Here is a 17,453-nt window from a genome sequence, read left to right as displayed (position 1 = left end):
TTCGAACTTTAACATTGACTGCTGCAAAAATAAATAGGAATGACAAATTTCAATGTAATCTTGAAGAGATGTTTATGAACACAGAGGTGGGGCGACAACAGCTTCTTCTTTTCTTCTTTCTTCTTCTGTTGGTGTTAATGCCATGGCAACGAAAGCTACGCTGACATGCTGACATTAGACAGTACTGCTAATACTAACTCTAGAGGTTAGACTAGACAGGCCTAACTATTATCATTTCCATCAGATTTTCGTTTTCCATCAGAACGTTAGTCAAATGTGCAAAAGGGAAGACGAAGCTGCATATGCGAAGCCGCCAAAGTTCTTTTTTTTTCTTCTCTTTTTTTTTTACAAAGGGCACAAAGAGGGTAGCAGTCAGAATTACCATGAGTACCCTTCCAGCTGTTCCAAATAAGATTAGTAGCGGCGGGAGCAGTAGTGTAGTGATTTCTTTTCGATTGTGTTCCCTCTCGCGCCAATCACCATGGGATCGTGACAGAGGCGCATGACGTCATTTACCCCGGGCAGCTGCAGGAAGGTCCACGCAAAAGAGTGCCACGGTCGACATAAAAACATCGAGATAGGAAACATGCATAAAAACGTGAAACCAGCGGCATGGCCGAGCGGGTTAAGGGGTTAAGGCGTCCCGCTCGTTGGTGATAGCCAATGTCGTGCTGAAGACTGGGAGGTGATGGGTTCGAATCCTACCACTGGCTGGCTGTGGTGTCTGAGGTTGTGCCTGGGTTTTCCGAAGCCCTTCCAGACGAATGTCGGCACGGTTCTCCCTGAAGTCGTCCCAGGACGCATACTAATAACCCCCTCTCCCCCACTCCTTCCTGCTGTCTTCTCTCCGTATGGCCACATCTGTACGCTGCTCAACACTACAGTTGCTTCACAGTGCTCACACGAAAGAAAAAAGTGCAAACACAAGGTCCTGCTTTCGGTACAAAAACGTTGCGGTTCACAGTGAGAGTATCCAGCTGGATGAATCTGAATGACAGAGGTCCTTTTTGTTTGCTGGTGTGGTAGTGGTGTACTCTTTTTTTCTTTTTACCACATTTTCTGGCCAACAACGCACACAAACTAAAACTGCGAATTTAAAAATAAAAGTGACGCGTACAATGTGGCAAAACGAAGAAGCATCGACTGAGATTAGTTACCATGAAAAGGTGTTTATTGGTAACGCACATAAAACAACTGCTGGAGTAGTTGGGTGCTACCACCTAGGAAAATCCTTCAAAATCTTACTGCTCACCACCACTGCGGAAAAGTTGCCGCATGTGACCCATCACCACTGATACTTTGTGTGTAGGGTTCTTCGTTTTCGGGTTTTATGATTTTTCAAATTCGGGAGGGAAAGATCGGGTGCTATTTACACATGACAATTCAGGGAGAAATCAAGCGCTACGATCTCTGTTTGATACGTCATCAGGGAATTTTCGAGTGAAACGAAAGGCATATGAAACAAGCCACTGCTGTGGCACTGGGACGAGAAACAGGAATCTTTATATTTCCTCTCGGAACTGGGGCAGTGAATGATTGCGGTATTCAAACGCTTGCCCGAGTTCCATAAAAGCTCGTCTTTAACTCCTGCAGGAGGGGATTATAAAAAGAGTACAAATAGGTTGCCGAAAATAGCTCTCTTTGCTGACATTCTGATTCACTTTTCGGACGGTTTACGTAGAACGACAAGTTGAAGGACCTCAAGAATTTCGGGTAGATATCGGGTTTTACCCAAATTCTTGAAAACTTGTTCGGGGGGGAACTAGTGTGAAAAATCGGGTGTAACCCGAAAACGAAGAACCCTATTTGTGTGACGTTGTTATTACTTCGTCATCTGCAGCTCTACCTTCGCTGCCTGGAATATGCTTGACGTCAGTATGCACAACTGCTTGGGAAACATTCGCTCATGCATCCAGGATGCACTGGGCCACTTCTGAATATGTTGCCCTTCGCATCCGTCCAGACGCTGTGTAAGAATGTTGACCTGTTGTCATCCGGTGCTTCCAACAGTGACGAACACCAGCTCTAAACGACTCTTTGATTGCGACGTCAGCCTGCACCTTCTTTGTCAGTCCTCCCGCAGTGATCGCTGTAGCACACCCAGTACACAGATTTGACTAAGTGAGACTTCATCGAGCTGAAAGAAATGTGCCATGTATACCTTTCGTCTGAAGACAACATGATGGCTTTGTTCATCCAGCCTCTCTTATTACAGGCAAGAACCACTTCTTTAGGGAACGGATCTTTGGGCATGAGCTTCTTCTTGAAGATAATCAATGGCATCAGTTTTTCACCAATTGCAGTGCAACCTAACACAACCATAAAACAGCTTTTCTCATGACCAGTGGTCGTCCACAGCTCTTGTCGGTGGCGAGGTCCTCCAACAAGATTCTCCAGTCCTGTTTCATTTGCCAGGCACACGTGCACAACCGTAGCCTACATGTTGAGATTGCTGCCACACTACAGTGAATGCTACGTTCCCGTTCAGCAAGGTTCTTTTCTATAAGTCGGGGTACAGGGGCTTTCTGGACCTCTCGGCTCACTGTTTCTCATTCACTTTTCTCAGTGACAACTCAGCCAGTTTCTGCTCAGCGACGAACACCTCTGCAACTTCGCTCCCAACAAGCTCCCTCGTCGCCGCTCAATTTCCGATCTCCTTCGAGTGCTCCATGATATCATAAACTTGAATTCTGCAGTGTGGCCTTTTCATCTCACTATGTTGTTGTGGGCATCACAAAGCACAGCAGACTGGAACAGGTAAGAGATGTCCCCTGACTTAGGGCCTCCAGCTGTCAAAAAGAGGTTAGGAGACGCTGCCCTTCAACTGGTCCCTTACGAATCACAACTGTTCCCCTTGTTTTGGATACGAGCTAAAGGTCATCACCAACATCAGTCATCCGAAACTGGAATGTCTGCTAGTAACCAGAGCCGTCCCGAGGTAAGCCCCTGCCTGGGGCACAATTACGTGAAGCCCCCCACCCCCCTATAGGCGCTCTCGAAAAAGAAAAAGAAGAGAAAACTCATATGCAGTTCCGGGAATAAAAATCTCTCGATTTTCATTTTATTGTTCAGACGGGCTCCCGGAACCCGCTGTGCGGCGACCCCTCTGGCGATGGCACCAGGGGCAGCTGCCCCTCTTGCCCCCCATTGGAATGACTCTGCCAGTAACCACAGGTTGTGTCTATGAAACAGTGGCTTGGTCAAGACAGAAACACTGCATATTACGTGCACCAATGATAACATGGAGGAAGGGACCAGAGGTCAGATTCCGGCATATAACGTGCGTGTTATCAGCCAGAAAATATGGTACTTTACGTAATGGCCACGTGGAGCCTTACTGTTTCTGTTCAAACACACAAACATAAGGTAAATCGGAGCAAAAACAACAGCATGCAAAAATATCGGAACAAAAATTACACTGCACAAAAATGGGCACCGGACGTGGTGATTTGTCCAGAACACCCCTACACCACCCAAATGAGAGAGGCGGTACCCGAGACGGGGAGGGAGAGGGACGACACAACAAGAATTTTTGTTGTGTCGTCCCTCTCCCTCCCCGTCTCGGGTACCGCCTCTCTCATCATGCACCAGCTTGTCAGCGCCCTGTCACTTCTTTCGACCACCCAAATGTTGGGCTCTCCCTTACTTTCCCCTACAGAAGTTGAGGGGGTTTGTTCGTTCAGCTTCAGACATAAGTCGGCAATGATAGAATACACATCCTAAAACTTCAGTGGGACTATATTAGTGAACTCCATTTCTGTGCTTGCGATTCTGGATAATTGACCTGATGACAACTAACTCTTAAAAGGACTATCGCATCTGGGAACGTATGTATGAGACTGATACGGTAATGTTCTTGACTGCTTCACAGTCAACTTTGCCATGTTTCTCTCTCCCTCTCCCCTCCCTCCCTCTCCTTCGCTCTCCCTCTGCAGCTAACACTATGATGACATAAGCCAGACACACAAATGGGAGCGCAGCACAGACAATTGTCTCCGAGGTCGTCTGCTTGGCATTCGGATCGCAATATGCGCAGTGGAAAGTCCTCGGTAAATACGCTGACTCGCTTACCAGTGTGAGTTCTGACTTGACCATGTTGCGTGGAACACAGTGTTAGGCCCCTGGCTGTACGATCATGTCCGCCACTGATCAGAAACAACATTTCGCAAGCCGACCACAGTGCAGACGCCATCCCCTAGCATTCTGGCTCAACACCCGTCGCCTGTCGGTCGGTCAGCCGCCAAGGCTACCAAGGTCCCTCCAGCCACTCCCTGATTGGTCGCGTACGTGCCAAAGGGCACTCACTGATTGGCTTTGTCCAGGTGACGTTTACTGAGAGGGAATCCCGGAATACTCCCAATATGCGTCGTCTGCTCTTGCCATGTGTTACATCAAACTGCACAGGAACAACGCCACCAATTTGTGTCGGATTTTTTGCATTATTATCAGTAATGAACGCGGAGTAAAACAGCACTGTAGCTTTTGAGTCTACCTAGATGGATGCAATGGTCCCTTTAAAGAGGTTAAAATGGTATTAAGTCTGAAACCCTAACATATCTTGGTGCATTTTTCAGGACACCTTTGTGGCACAGAGCTGAAACCATTGTAGTACAGCAGGGATTTTCCTACCCTCCATCCCACCCAAGATGAAAATACTGCAAAAATCCCTGTAGTACACCGTTCTCTACAATAAAAGGCAGTACCATACAGCTATGGAGGACAGAGCTTGTAACAGAAAATAATACACTTTTATTGAAATGTGATATTTCACAATAATCAAAATAGTTCCAAAAATAGAAATTCAACTATCATCCTAAAAACAGCGTTCCCAATAACTTTGGCATGAATATAGTTCTTGATTAAATAACTGATATATAAAGATATGTGGACTAGTTTGTAAAAGAAAAGCAACATGACCTGCATGTCATGTATGCTGTTGCTTTCTCCTCAACTTGGCATTCTTGATCTTCAATGTTCAGTTTGGTGCATCGTCTTATAGTGAACATCTGGCAGTGACTTCAGTTGCTCTGCAGCCTTGAAAAACAAAAATAAAAAAATCAGTTATCGAAGTAACTGACCAGTAGGATGCATTTTCTGATGCAGTATACTCAGGGTTCTTCGTTTTCAGGTTAAACCTGATTTTTCATGATAGTTCCCCCCCCGGAACATGTTTTCAAGAGTTCGGATAAAACCCGATGTTTAACCGAAATCCTCGCAGTCCTTCAACTTGTCATTCTAGGTAAGCTGTCGGAAAAGTGAATCATCATATCAGCAAAGAGAGCTATTTGTGACGACCTATTTGTCCTCCTTTTATAATCCCCTCCTGCAGGACAAAAAAGACTAGCTTTTGTGGAGCTCGGACCAATGTTTGAATACCGCGGTCATTCATTGCCCCAGTTCCGAGCGGAAATATAAAGATTCTTGTTTTTCGTCCCAGTGTCACAGCAGTAGCTTGTACGCCTTTCATTTCACCCGAAAATTCCCCGATGACATATCAAACAGAGATCGTAGCGCCCGATTTCTCCCCGAGTTCTCGTGTGTAAATAACACCTGATTTTCCACCAGAATCTGAAAAATCATAAAACCTGAAAACGAAGAACCCTAAGTATACTTGATGAGTTACTCAAAAAGATTACTCGTTGCAAGCTTAGCTTCTTGGCCAAAGCTGAAACTTAATTATTACAAAGGGATAAGGAGTTATGTATTAGGTTGTTGTTGAAGGTGGCGGAGACAGCTGTCCTTTTCATCTGTCATTCTTTATAAGTAACACATCATGGGGTCATGTTTGGGAGCCGCTACGGGAAAGATGCAAGCATCTAATCATTGGGAGCATGTGAAAATTTTTTTTCTCTTTGATGTGCCACATTGTCAGAGTCCCTTAATATGTACGCGACAATTTATTACAATAAGTGCAAGTTCTAGATGTGCTTATGTCACTAGAGCCTTCAATTCAAACTTGCATTAACGTAGAATAAAAAAAAACAAGACTTTCGTGCAGTAGGCTGCACTTCTTCAGGTTGAAGAAGTGCAGCCTACTGCACGGAAGTCTTGTTTTTATGTATATAGTAGACAGTTGATGCTCTTAACCGTCTTTGTTATTTTTGATTCTGCATCGTCGGAAACTTGTACATTGTTTTTTTTTTCTTCATTGTTTTTTTTTTCACATTCTACGTTGCATTAACGTACTTCATTGTGTTGTCTGTTTTCGAATTTGACTTCATTGAAAAAGTCTACGCCGTTTCCAAGTTTCTGAAAAATAGGTGCTTCCATTTCTTTCTTTTCACGAAATTTTGGAAAATATAATCTTTCAAAACCAGAATCCCGAATTATTCGGGAGCATAACGGGGGCAGCAAAATATGAACTCAGCTGAGGCCGAAAAATATAGGATGAAATTGCACAATTATATTGCACAGCAGAAGTGCAGTAACTGCTGCAGCAAAATTATGAGAAAGAGAACCATTTCACTGCGACGTCACAAAAATAATTCATGATGCTCCAGACACACAATATGAAACACAACATAAACACATACGAGTAACTCATGTACCAAATGACACTACGCATACTATATGTACTGTACGAACTGATGTATGCATCTTACACGGTTCAAATGAATCATGAAAGAATTTGATAAGGTTACGTCACTCCGCCAATGTATTATAAGTCGCCTGTAACAAATTTAGTTAAACGTTGAACTGAAGACTGTAGACAGAGTACTCACTTGCTCCGGTGTTATGTCCCTCTGTGGCTGAGCAAGCATCTCATATCCCACCATGAATTTCTGTATCGTTCCAGATCGTAATAGAGGAGGATAATAGATGGCATGTAGCTGCCAGTGAGACATGTCATGGCTTAAGTATTCTCCAGTAGGGGCTCCTGAAGTGAATATGTAGAGGGCATCAACAGGGACAGTACAGACAGATAAATACTGCATTTACGAGCATAACTAGTGTACACACGTAATTGGCGCACTCGCATGTTGGGCCCCCAAATGTTTGTATACACATTTCCCCCTGCACATTTAATGCACCTAGTTCTGGGAAGGCCAATTCCAATGTTTCCGAATATAATGGTAGATGGATGTACAAATGCTGGGATAGAATTTTTTTCCTCGCATAATTAAAAGGGTTGTGCGGGTTGAATTAAAAGGGTTGTCTCCCACTTTTCGAGGAATCAAATCGATGGTGATCATGTTTAGGATGAACCATGTTGATGAATTTGTCTCCTGAAACTGCGAGGCAAACTCCTGCGCCAAATGCAATCCTGCATTCGGAATTTACTGGCACATTGAAAATCTAGCACTGCGAGAGAGGTGCCTTTCACTAATTAAAGGGCTAATTAATGAATTTTAGGTAATTAGACACCTGGTATAGTTACATATCTCTTTGAAAGCATGTCTGCCTGGCCGTATTACCCACCCACAAAAATGGTATCTATGCTGCTTTCACGGCTTTTTTATTTACGAAATCTGTAACGAAAAAAAACAAAAAACTACTATAACTAGAAATCTTACCATGCCAACCCATGGAGTAGGGGAAAGGCACTTGAAATAGATTGTCATACTTGGTAAGCAGCAGCTTCATTGCGTTTGCCAAATCTGAAATTACGTGTAATACCTTGACAATTGACACATCCCTTCGCAGATCTAATGTCACCTCTATGTGAAAGAAGGTTATGTGCATACCAGAATGTTCAGCATTATTCAAGTTGCTCATTCTAGGCACGTGACGCTTTGGCAAGATCATTGTCTCATATGGCCACACAGCCCAGAAGGGAACTAGAGCAACCCAGTGTTCTGTTTCAACCACAATCCTTTCCTTTTGTTGTGCAAAAAGAAAAGAGGAGTCAATGCTGTCGGACATCTCTTAGGAACATGACGACACGCATACTTACTTGATTTTTTATTTCTTGCTCGAGGTAGTCTACCAAAAGCGGTACTCCATGTTTTCTAAAATAAGCTTTCTGGGTTTCGTCCTTTTTCCGGGGTTCGTTCGGCAGAAAAGAACTTGCCCATATCTACAGATTTAACAGAGAGCCAGATTATATGAAGTAACTCAACGTTAGTGTTTCAAAATTTGTAATACCTCACCTCCCAGCGCCACCCATTTTGAATTACATAGCTGTTACTGTTAGCATGCTGTTACTGTAGCTGCATATTGCAATTTTCAGTAAAACGTTGATTGACATCTATGGCCATTCCAACTGATAGTCTCAAGGGTGTACGTGATTTTTTATCAACAGGGACAGTACAGACTGTCCTGTTCCAGTCCAGTATGATATCATTTCATGATATCATCCTGGACTGATATGTATGACCAGTGTCCTGACCAGTATGATATCATCCTGGATGATATCATTTTATGATATCTTGTACGAAGACTGCAGTCCTGTCCTGAAATAACTGCCCTGAGTGCCTGTATCTCAGGCCTGTACATAAAATGACAGGACCACTGAAAAGATGGTCCTGTCATTTTATGATATCATCCATTAATTGTCACAGTACATCATGACTAAAGGAGGATCATCTAAAAATTAGATGGATGATAGCCATAACATCTAGAATAAATTATTTTTTCCCCGAAAAGCTGTAGTCCCCACCAGCGGCGGATCCAGGGGGTGGAGGGGCAATTGGGCGATTGTTCCCCTCCACCTCTAACATTAATCTCAACAATAGGTTTCCCCCCTCTCCCACTACACGCTTCGAGAAAAAAACCGCCTCCCCAAGTGAGTGCCTGGATCGTCCCTGGTTCTCACACTGTTGTTCGGCGGGCGGCTTGACAAATTATAATATGCGACTGTAGTGAAATAAGCGACACTAGTAGGTCTCCTCATAAACATGACACAACACGTGTTTGTATGTATAGACTACAATAGCAAAAAATCAATAAGTCGCAAGAAAGCCACGTTTAAATATACCTTTCCATATTGTAACGACTTATGCAATCCTTTACATATTATTATTATTTGTATGGTAAGGGCACGAGCTTCTCTTGGAGTGTAAGTGGTGTCTGTATACAAAGCAAGCGGGAGCTAATTCATAATAACAAACCACATCCCGCAGAGGATTACGACATTGACTTTCGAGATGATGCAACTAACCCTTGGGTAGAGCCTTCTTTTTGTTTCCACAGTTGACTGGGAACACGAATGAAGACACCAAAGCGACTAAAAACGTGACCTTATACAGCTTTGTGAAACAGTGGTGTTTTCCGTCCATGCTGTTTTGGTTTCGCCATGTCTACCAACGTCATGATTACGTCACCGTAACGTTTCGCCGGTAGAGGTCTCTTGTGACTGAATTATGCCGTTCCAACAAATATTGAAGAGAATTGGCATAAACGCTCTGCGTGTTTCTTTTTTTTTTGCACTGTTTCTTGATGGGAACACACTTCTAGAAAACTCGTCCGTGCACGCATTTCAGTCCCGTCCTATTCCCTCTACAGCTACCTCCTCTTTAGCAGTTTTTGTGGGTAAGCTGAGGCCACTCCCCACACACAGAATCTGTCCCTATGGAACTAAGAACGACATAAAAGGATTTTGACACTACCTGGCAATGGGGATGTGGGTTTGAACAGCCCATGATCTCGCCTTTGTTTTCAAAAATCTGAAATTTAGACAGTTTAGTAAAATTTAGTCTTGACAGTGAAGATACAAACAAGGTTGGTGTCACCTGAACCCAAGCATATTCTTTGCCAAGTTCGTGAACTTGAGCGACCCAGTCCTTAATGACACGTTCAATATGAGCGTGCTCCATCAGTGGTAGTGTCATGTTTGAGCAAGGATGAAAGCACATTACACGACACGTGCCCCGTACAGCTTCCATGCGGAAGAGACTGCTGTCTTCGCTTCCTAGAACAAAAGAGCAACATAAAGCAATTGTCAAAACTTTAACAGTTACATTATGCATACTATTTAGTACTGTATATTAATGTAAGTAGAACCTCTATATAGAGATGATATGGACGTACTAGTGAAATAAACCTGCTGTCCCTTATTTTGGAGCTCCAACCATATAAATTACTGATATAGTGAAGACACTGATACGGTCAACTTTTTTTAGTAGTCCAACCAACTTTGGAGGTACTGTGAGGTCTGCAAATAGGTCTGTAAAGAGGTAGGTACCCCAGCTGAACAATTTGTAAACAGACGGCACTCTCGAAAAGCTTTCTTTTGAGTGAGCATCCCTTGAGACATCAGCCAAGAACTGAGCAGCGAGCAGCTCATTTGCATATGCTCATTAATTAAATAAAATTCATTGGTTTTGAATTTTACTTCGGGCATTTTCGGAACCTCTGTTTTGCGAATTGGAACCTTCAGCAAAAAACGTTCCAGAAAAAAAAAAAAAAAAAAGAAGAAAAGAAAACGTGTCGACATATAGTGATTTTTCAAGTACTGTATAAATGGTTAAATTCGCGGGCTCAATAATTCGCAAATTTGCAAGGAGCCAGGATCAGGCAATTATTCGAGGAACCTTAAATTCGCATAACCGCAGTGCGTCTATCTCGCACGAGGCGTCTTTGGGACTTTCCACCTTGAACTAACAAAAGGACAAAAACTCATCTTCATCTCTCTTAACCCCTTCTGACTCAGACTGCTACAATGAGGGGTGATCATCTCGGGTGCATCTGGGTCATTGACGAATTTCCTTGTCTCCCGTCATTCTTGTGTCCACATCGACACAGTGAATGTCGTGACAGCTTCGTATTGTTCGATTCATTATCGTTGTTGTCCTTGTTCCGGTACATAAAGCCAACGTCGCTGCATCCTGCAGCTTCAACCAGTGACCACGTGCATGGTCCGTCCGTAAATGCCGTCCTCCATATGGTAGGCGACAAACTTTTTCTCCTGCCAATTAAAATCTCTCACGAAGTCGCTGATTGGCACAACCAGAAGCGTAAGCATGGCAAATAAAAAAGGACTTCTACAGCGCATGAATATTTATTGTGTTGCAAGGTATATGAAACGCTCCTACACATAATGAGAAATAACAATAATAATAAATATGATAAGAAAACTTCACCATATAAGGTGGGTTATATTTTATAGCAATTAAATTTTCATGTATACGATTTGTCAGTGTATTTCTCTCTTTTATGTGTGTTCCAGGGGTGTAGCCAGGATTTTTATACACCCCTTGTGTGTCTGTGATTGCTAAGAACGCTTGCACAGTCTGTGCGATCTGGCACTGATGCACTTAGTGCCTTGTCATCCCTCACTTCTAGACTTCCCAATAAAATTAAAGAGGCAGTGACAATTTGTCCCAAATTATGCCAAATAAATGTGAAAGGTAGGCACGTAAATATTTTAATTTTTTCTGATACCGAAGCGAATAATGCTACGTTCAATTGAATTTCCAAGCCCTTATATTCAATTCAATTTTATAACTTTGCTTTGTACTCGCTGCAATTTTAAATGAGTTCTTCACTAATGTCTAGAAAAAGGCAATTATCCACATCGATGTGAATGTTTTGGGAAACTTGTCAGTTGTTAGTCCGAGCTCATCTGGTGTTGTTTTCAGGATTTTTTTCTCTCCATTCAGTATTTACGACAGCCAATATGGCCAACTGCCCCGTCTGAAATGTGATATAGAAATTTTTCTTCAGAATTTTCTAGTGTGAAGTATGGTGTGATGTATGTTTGTTAATGATGTAATGGGGTTGTAAGGGGAAGGCTTGAAAGACTCTGGGAGTTCTGAAGAAACTCTCCCAATCATGTTCCGTCGTAGGTTACAAATATGACTCACGTCAGACAAGTACGAAATATGTGATGTAAAGAATTTTCTGTCGTAAAGTGGGACCTCCTAATAATTAATCTGCATATGGACAGTGAAGCAAACCTGTGGTCAGAGTGTGGAGAAACCCAAGCCACGGAGTACTTATATCAGTTGTTTCACAAAGGTACCCAGGCTGAATAATTTGGAAACGGGTGGTCTCGTAAAGCTTTATTTTCAGTGAGCATCCCCGAGACATCAGCCAAGAACTGAGCAGAGAGAGGCTCATTTGCGTACGCTCATTGGTTAGACGAGACTACTAACTTTTTAATTTTACATCGGGCACTTTAAGAACTTTTGTTTCACTGATGGGAACCTTCCACGAGAAATGTTCCCCCCAAGAATTAAATAAAAATATGCATCGACACATAGTGATTTTTCGGGTAATTACTCGTTTTTGGTTTACATATTTCTTGCATGGAGCAGCATACAAATGTGCTCTTTCACTCAGCTATCCGGCTGCCAATTACACGTTCAACCGGCTCGTTCACACACGGGTGTGATGGAAGACAAGGAACAGCCACATAGCGTGCCTTTATCGTGAGGATGACGAATGCACCGAAGCGTCTCTTCCGTCCACTCCTTATCATCTGTCACTCCTATGTGTGAACCAGGCGGGTGGAAACGTACTGGCAACCGGACAGCGAAGGAGTGCATTGGTACGCTGTTCCGTGCAAGAAATATGTAAACCGAAACCAATTAATTACTGTATAAGTAGTAATTTTCGCACGGACCTATTTTTGATGCAGGATGCGAGGATGCATTTTCCACAAGGCCAAAGAATTTCAGTATGTGCAAACATGTCCATAAATACTGATAAAATAGCATGCAGGTGAGCTGGTGGAAGAACTTGGAAATCCTATATGTACCATATTTGACATCAGGACCAGCGATAGGGGGGGGGGGCGACCGCCTTAGGCCCTGCGCATGAAGCCCTCAGCCAGGGATTACTTTTTTTTAAAGTATCAAGTATGCACTTAATCGTGTGAAACAGGTCCTGCAACGTACCTTTGCTTAGGCCCCGCACACCCCTAGCACTGGCCCTGTTTGACATTGAATACTAATAAAAAGTGCAGTACTCTAGTAAGTTATTAAGTACCATCAATATGATGCTAGAAGCCAATATTCCATTCAGCTGAAACAATGTACAAAAGCTCAATTGTTGCATCACTATCGAATTCCAGCAGCCTCATGGAATCCAAAGTCGTTAGCTACCTGGTGTTTACAGGCTTCCAAACACAGGTGCAGAAAAACAGGCATCCTGTCTTTTTTTTTTTGTTCCAGTCCAGCCCTGCTTTAAAAGGTTGTCTGTGGGTAGCAATGTGTAGAACAGTCCTCAAAGTCATTTTAAGGAGACTACTGAACACTACATCATTCAGACGCAGATCCTCAGTACAGCTTAAGGACACAAACATATACTGCGCACATTATGCGTGAGTTTTCCCAGCTGGAGTTTTGTATGGATGTTGGACACATGAATGGGACATCGATGCTCCCTGTCTTCAACCTTGCGTGTCTACATAAGACATGATAATACTGTCGACAAAGCCAGGGCCATCATCGCCTTACTCTACTGATTTTCTAATCCATGTGGATATAACCTCCCACGCTATTCACTCTTCAGGCCAATTCGACTGAAGAACATGCAGACGTTTTCCACAGGAAAGTTATGACTTGTAGTGCACACTCCCCCCAAAAGAAAAGCATGCATTCACAAGAATAATACGATTAAGATGAACCTTTAAGAGTTGGGGCTTCCTCTAGGAGTGCTGGAAAATCATTCTGGAACGTGAAAGTTGACTCATACTGTGGGTTCACCTGTTTATAAAAGACAGTTAAGTAGCATATTTATCGTAACAAGACAACAATTGAAAGATCGTGAAAAAGATAATGTTTCATGATAGCACTTCCTCTCTGCTTTACTTTTTTGATCTGTACATATATACCTCGTTATTTGCCCTAGTAGCGCCTGGGCACAGCGGATTTCCCTCAATGAAAGCTGGGATTTCGACTTCTGTGACTTTGTCTGTTTTGCCCATCCAAGGTCTCTTTGTTCGATGCGGGGAAACCAGCACCCACTCGTCTTTCAGGGGATTGTACCTCGTATGGGGATGATCTGTAAAGCACAAAAATCTTTCTGACTCGTATTATCACGTCCGCGTGATGATGAAATGTGTACCTCTCGGATTAAATTCCATTTCTGTCGGACCGTCGGTTCCCACCAAATTACAGCGAATTCACATCTATGTATGTTATCAGCCCTATTGCACTGCCTATTGCCTCCCCACCAACAAACTGCTCACAGATTGGGCTTCACAGGACAGCACCGACAGCACACGCAAGGAACACGTGTGCTGTGCCAGCTGTGCCGTCAGCACTGCCACAAGTATTATTGTCATTTGCCATGCAACCACACAAAACCAGCTGTATTCAGTAGGTCTTTCTCATTCACCATAGTAGGTCCCAGCCGCAAGATCAAGGCTGGCAAAGCTTTCAAGAGTTGGTTGATCATAACAGCAGTTTTGTACACAGGGTGCAAGGTAGTCAAAAAATAGATTACTGTGTACAGTTTTTTTCGCGTTCTTGTTTTTTTTTTTTTTTTTTTTCGTTTCTCATGCCCTTGCAAAATGAGAGAGGCGGTACCCGAGACGGGGAGGGAGAGAGACGACACAACAAGAATTCTCCAATTCTCCCCTTGCAAAATATTCGAAATTGGCATCGTCATCATGTGGATACCACGTGTGCCGATAGCCGAGACAAGCCAATCCAAGCCGTTTGTCTGTTGGGTGCGTCGTGGTGGTGTTGTTCGGTACATTTTGTGCGTGATATTTTACAAAATTCAGAGTATGGCTGACGATGAGTATGAACCTGACGATGTCGGAGGCGGAGATGACTTCGACGACGTGGAAGAAGACGAAAACCTCGATGAAATTGACCAGAACGACGAGGAGAACATCGAGTTGATTCAGGCATCAGACGGACAGCCTCAACAAAATCAGAAACGGATTACTACAATGTATATGACTAAATATGAGAGAGCACGCGTGCTTGGGACTAGAGCGTTACAGATAGCCATGTGTGCGCCAGTGATGGTTGAACTTGAGGGAGAGACAGATCCCCTTCAAATAGCGATGAAGGAGTTAAAAGCACGTAAGATACCGATCATCATTCGACGGTACCTCCCTGATGGAAGTTACGAAGATTGGGGCATCGACGAACTCATTATTACGGACTAACGAGGCAATTTCATGCGTTGTTACAACCTATTGGTCATGTTTTCATTTTGGCATCTGGCATGTCCCAATAAAACCTCACAATCACAGAAATATTCATTTTTGTTAGTGTTTCAGATTGTACCGCTTCACTGTGTTTAATATTGTGTTATGACATCGTTATTTACAGAATTTTGGAGTTAAAGTGCAAAGTGATCCTTCGTGTAACTATAATTGTGTACACTGCTGTATAATGTATCCAGTGACTTATCCAGACCCCTTCACCCCCCACCAAAGAAAGATCTGGAGGAGACCCCCTAAAAATTGTCAGAGATTGTGCAATATTTTATCAAAAGCATGTAAATACACTCCCTTGCGGAGCCCAACACCCCCCTCTAAGGACGAAATTCTGGATCAACCACTGAACATATCAATAGAAGACTCAGCACAGAACTGACAATGACGTTTTATTCGAATGCCATTCTTGTACCTTGTTTCTTCTTTCCCCCTTCCTTTTTCTCGTGGAACCTTACCTTTCATGTCCCTCCTGCTTCATGCTTTACATCTAACCAGATGATAAGAATCTCTTTTTTTCTTTGGGAACCAATTTTTCAGTAAGTTTACAGAAGCTTTACTTGTGAATTTGCTTCTTGCTGTCTTTACTGATTTCTTCTTGGCCTCCCATCATAATGATGTGCCTTCTTTTTTACTTCTTTATATTATTTTGTTTCCTGATCCACACATCATTTCAATACCCTAGTATTTTTTAATGCTTCAAAGGGTTCAAACAACTTCTGCTATTGCTAATTCGAAAGCATTATACCAGAACAGGCTGACCTAACATAAATCTGCCTGGTACACCTTGAATATGCAACAAGCAAGCCCAGTGGCTCATGCTTTGGAGATCTTGAAAGAAATATAGATTGCCCAATGACAGAATGTGCTTAGTGGCACAGCCTCATTGTAGATTCCATCTAGCTGCTCTTCTGAGCTATGGGCTTTTGTAGGAAACGTCAGGACAAGCACATAACCATGACAAGCAATTAACTAGCAACAGAATTATGACCTTCCAGCTTTGTCAGTCTGCTCTTGTAGCTTGCATTTGCTACTGTTGATTTGAAAATTCCTTCTTTTAGTTCAGCCTACCTTTACTCGATACAGGCCCTACAAAATGTAGGCATACACAAAAAATGAAGCACTTGAAATGACCATAATTTGCCGTTGTTAATCTTGTGTCCCATCATGAGCATTTATTACAAATTCAATATTATACATTGTAACTTCATGCAAGAAGTTTCCCAAGTGCACTTGAGCATAGCTTATTTTTATTAAGATTAATAACTTGTGGTGGAATGTAGTAACTTTTATACACGCATGTACACACAGCAGGATATGCCACTAGTGAATTATATTCAGGCACAGCGTAACTTTCTATTAGTTAATAAACCTTGAGACTGCTGCTCAAGGTCTAAAACATGGATAGTAGTTAATGGACTGCAATGATGTGTGTCATTCGTAATTAAAATGGAATAAACGACGACATTGGTTAGTTGACCTATTGCCTAATGCTGTTTTGTAACCAGATTTTATAGCCGGCTACAAAATAGTAAGATATGTTTCATAATTGACTTTTTTGGTCAAGATCACTTTGCTTCTTCAGGTATCCAAAGCTATACCATGCAAGTTCCTGATCTAGGTCTCGGTGGAAAGCTGTAGATATTCCAATAGATTCCAACGGGGCACATCAGAATGGATACGGGGAGTAGGCACCCTTCACTCTACCATAGTTTGCTCGTACTACAGGTATGTACAGATTACGCCAAGTCTTCTCTCTGGTGTTGTATCCCGGGGCTCTTTGGGCTGGTGAGCTTAAGAAGTAGCCAAGATGAGCCCTCTGCATTCGCACCATCTAAGGAGCATGGAAAGGGTATTCAAGCTCTATAAAAACCGCTCGTATTTCCAAAAATGTCCCATACACGAAAAATATTTCGAAACTGCTCGAAAAGGTCCCACTAAAATGCAATTTTAACTGTAAAAAATGCTGTTGTGGTGTCTTTGTCTGCTCTTAACAGCGCGACGTGCTATTCATTCTAGGATATCGAACAGAAATCCGTCGGTGCCGACTTCCGAATCTATTTGAAGTGATGTGCTGCTCTGTCGCTAAATTTACGTGACGCGAGCAATGACGAATGCAAACGGCAAAGAATGAGCGCCTGCATTACAATCTGAGCTGCTGAGCAGAGGCGTCTGTCAGAAGAAGCTGAGAAACGCACGTAGAAGACGACGCTCCAACCTCCGCCATGTTGGTGGCCGATCCCGGCTGATGTCACTCCACAATCCCTCCTCTGAGTAGATGCATGTGCTTCGTCACATCGTGATGCGCACCCTCTTGGCTCGTCACGTGGCCTCCGCAGAAAAGCGGACAGCTTTGCGCGAGCGGGGGAATCAAATGTCGGCCATGGGCGCAATA

The 17,453-nt window shown here is 43.0% G+C and overlaps 1 protein-coding gene across 1 annotated transcript; it reads right to left on the bottom strand.

Annotated features, from left to right (window-relative positions):
* Positions 1 to 4,734: 4,734 nt before the first annotated feature.
* On the bottom strand, positions 4,735 to 14,323 carry LOC135388670 (galactose-1-phosphate uridylyltransferase-like). The gene is made up of 10 exons (XM_064618372.1): positions 13,951 to 14,323; positions 13,718 to 13,887; positions 13,511 to 13,589; positions 9,672 to 9,850; positions 9,549 to 9,605; positions 7,895 to 8,017; positions 7,686 to 7,818; positions 7,515 to 7,598; positions 6,723 to 6,877; positions 4,735 to 5,034 (listed from the first exon to the last, which is right to left on the bottom strand). Exons 1-10 carry the CDS (start codon positions 13,967 to 13,969, stop codon positions 4,969 to 4,971), a joined length of 1,065 nt encoding a protein of 354 aa, XP_064474442.1. The 5' UTR covers positions 13,970 to 14,323; the 3' UTR covers positions 4,735 to 4,968.
* Between the last annotated feature and the right edge of the window lie 3,130 nt (positions 14,324 to 17,453).

The sequence above is a fragment of the Ornithodoros turicata genome, chromosome 3 (assembly GCF_037126465.1).
Source record: "Ornithodoros turicata isolate Travis chromosome 3, ASM3712646v1, whole genome shotgun sequence".
Classification (NCBI taxonomy): Eukaryota; Metazoa; Arthropoda; class Arachnida; order Ixodida; family Argasidae; genus Ornithodoros; species Ornithodoros turicata.
The sequence above is the reverse complement of the archived record's forward strand: the minus strand, read 5'-3'. Positions and strand labels throughout refer to the sequence as shown.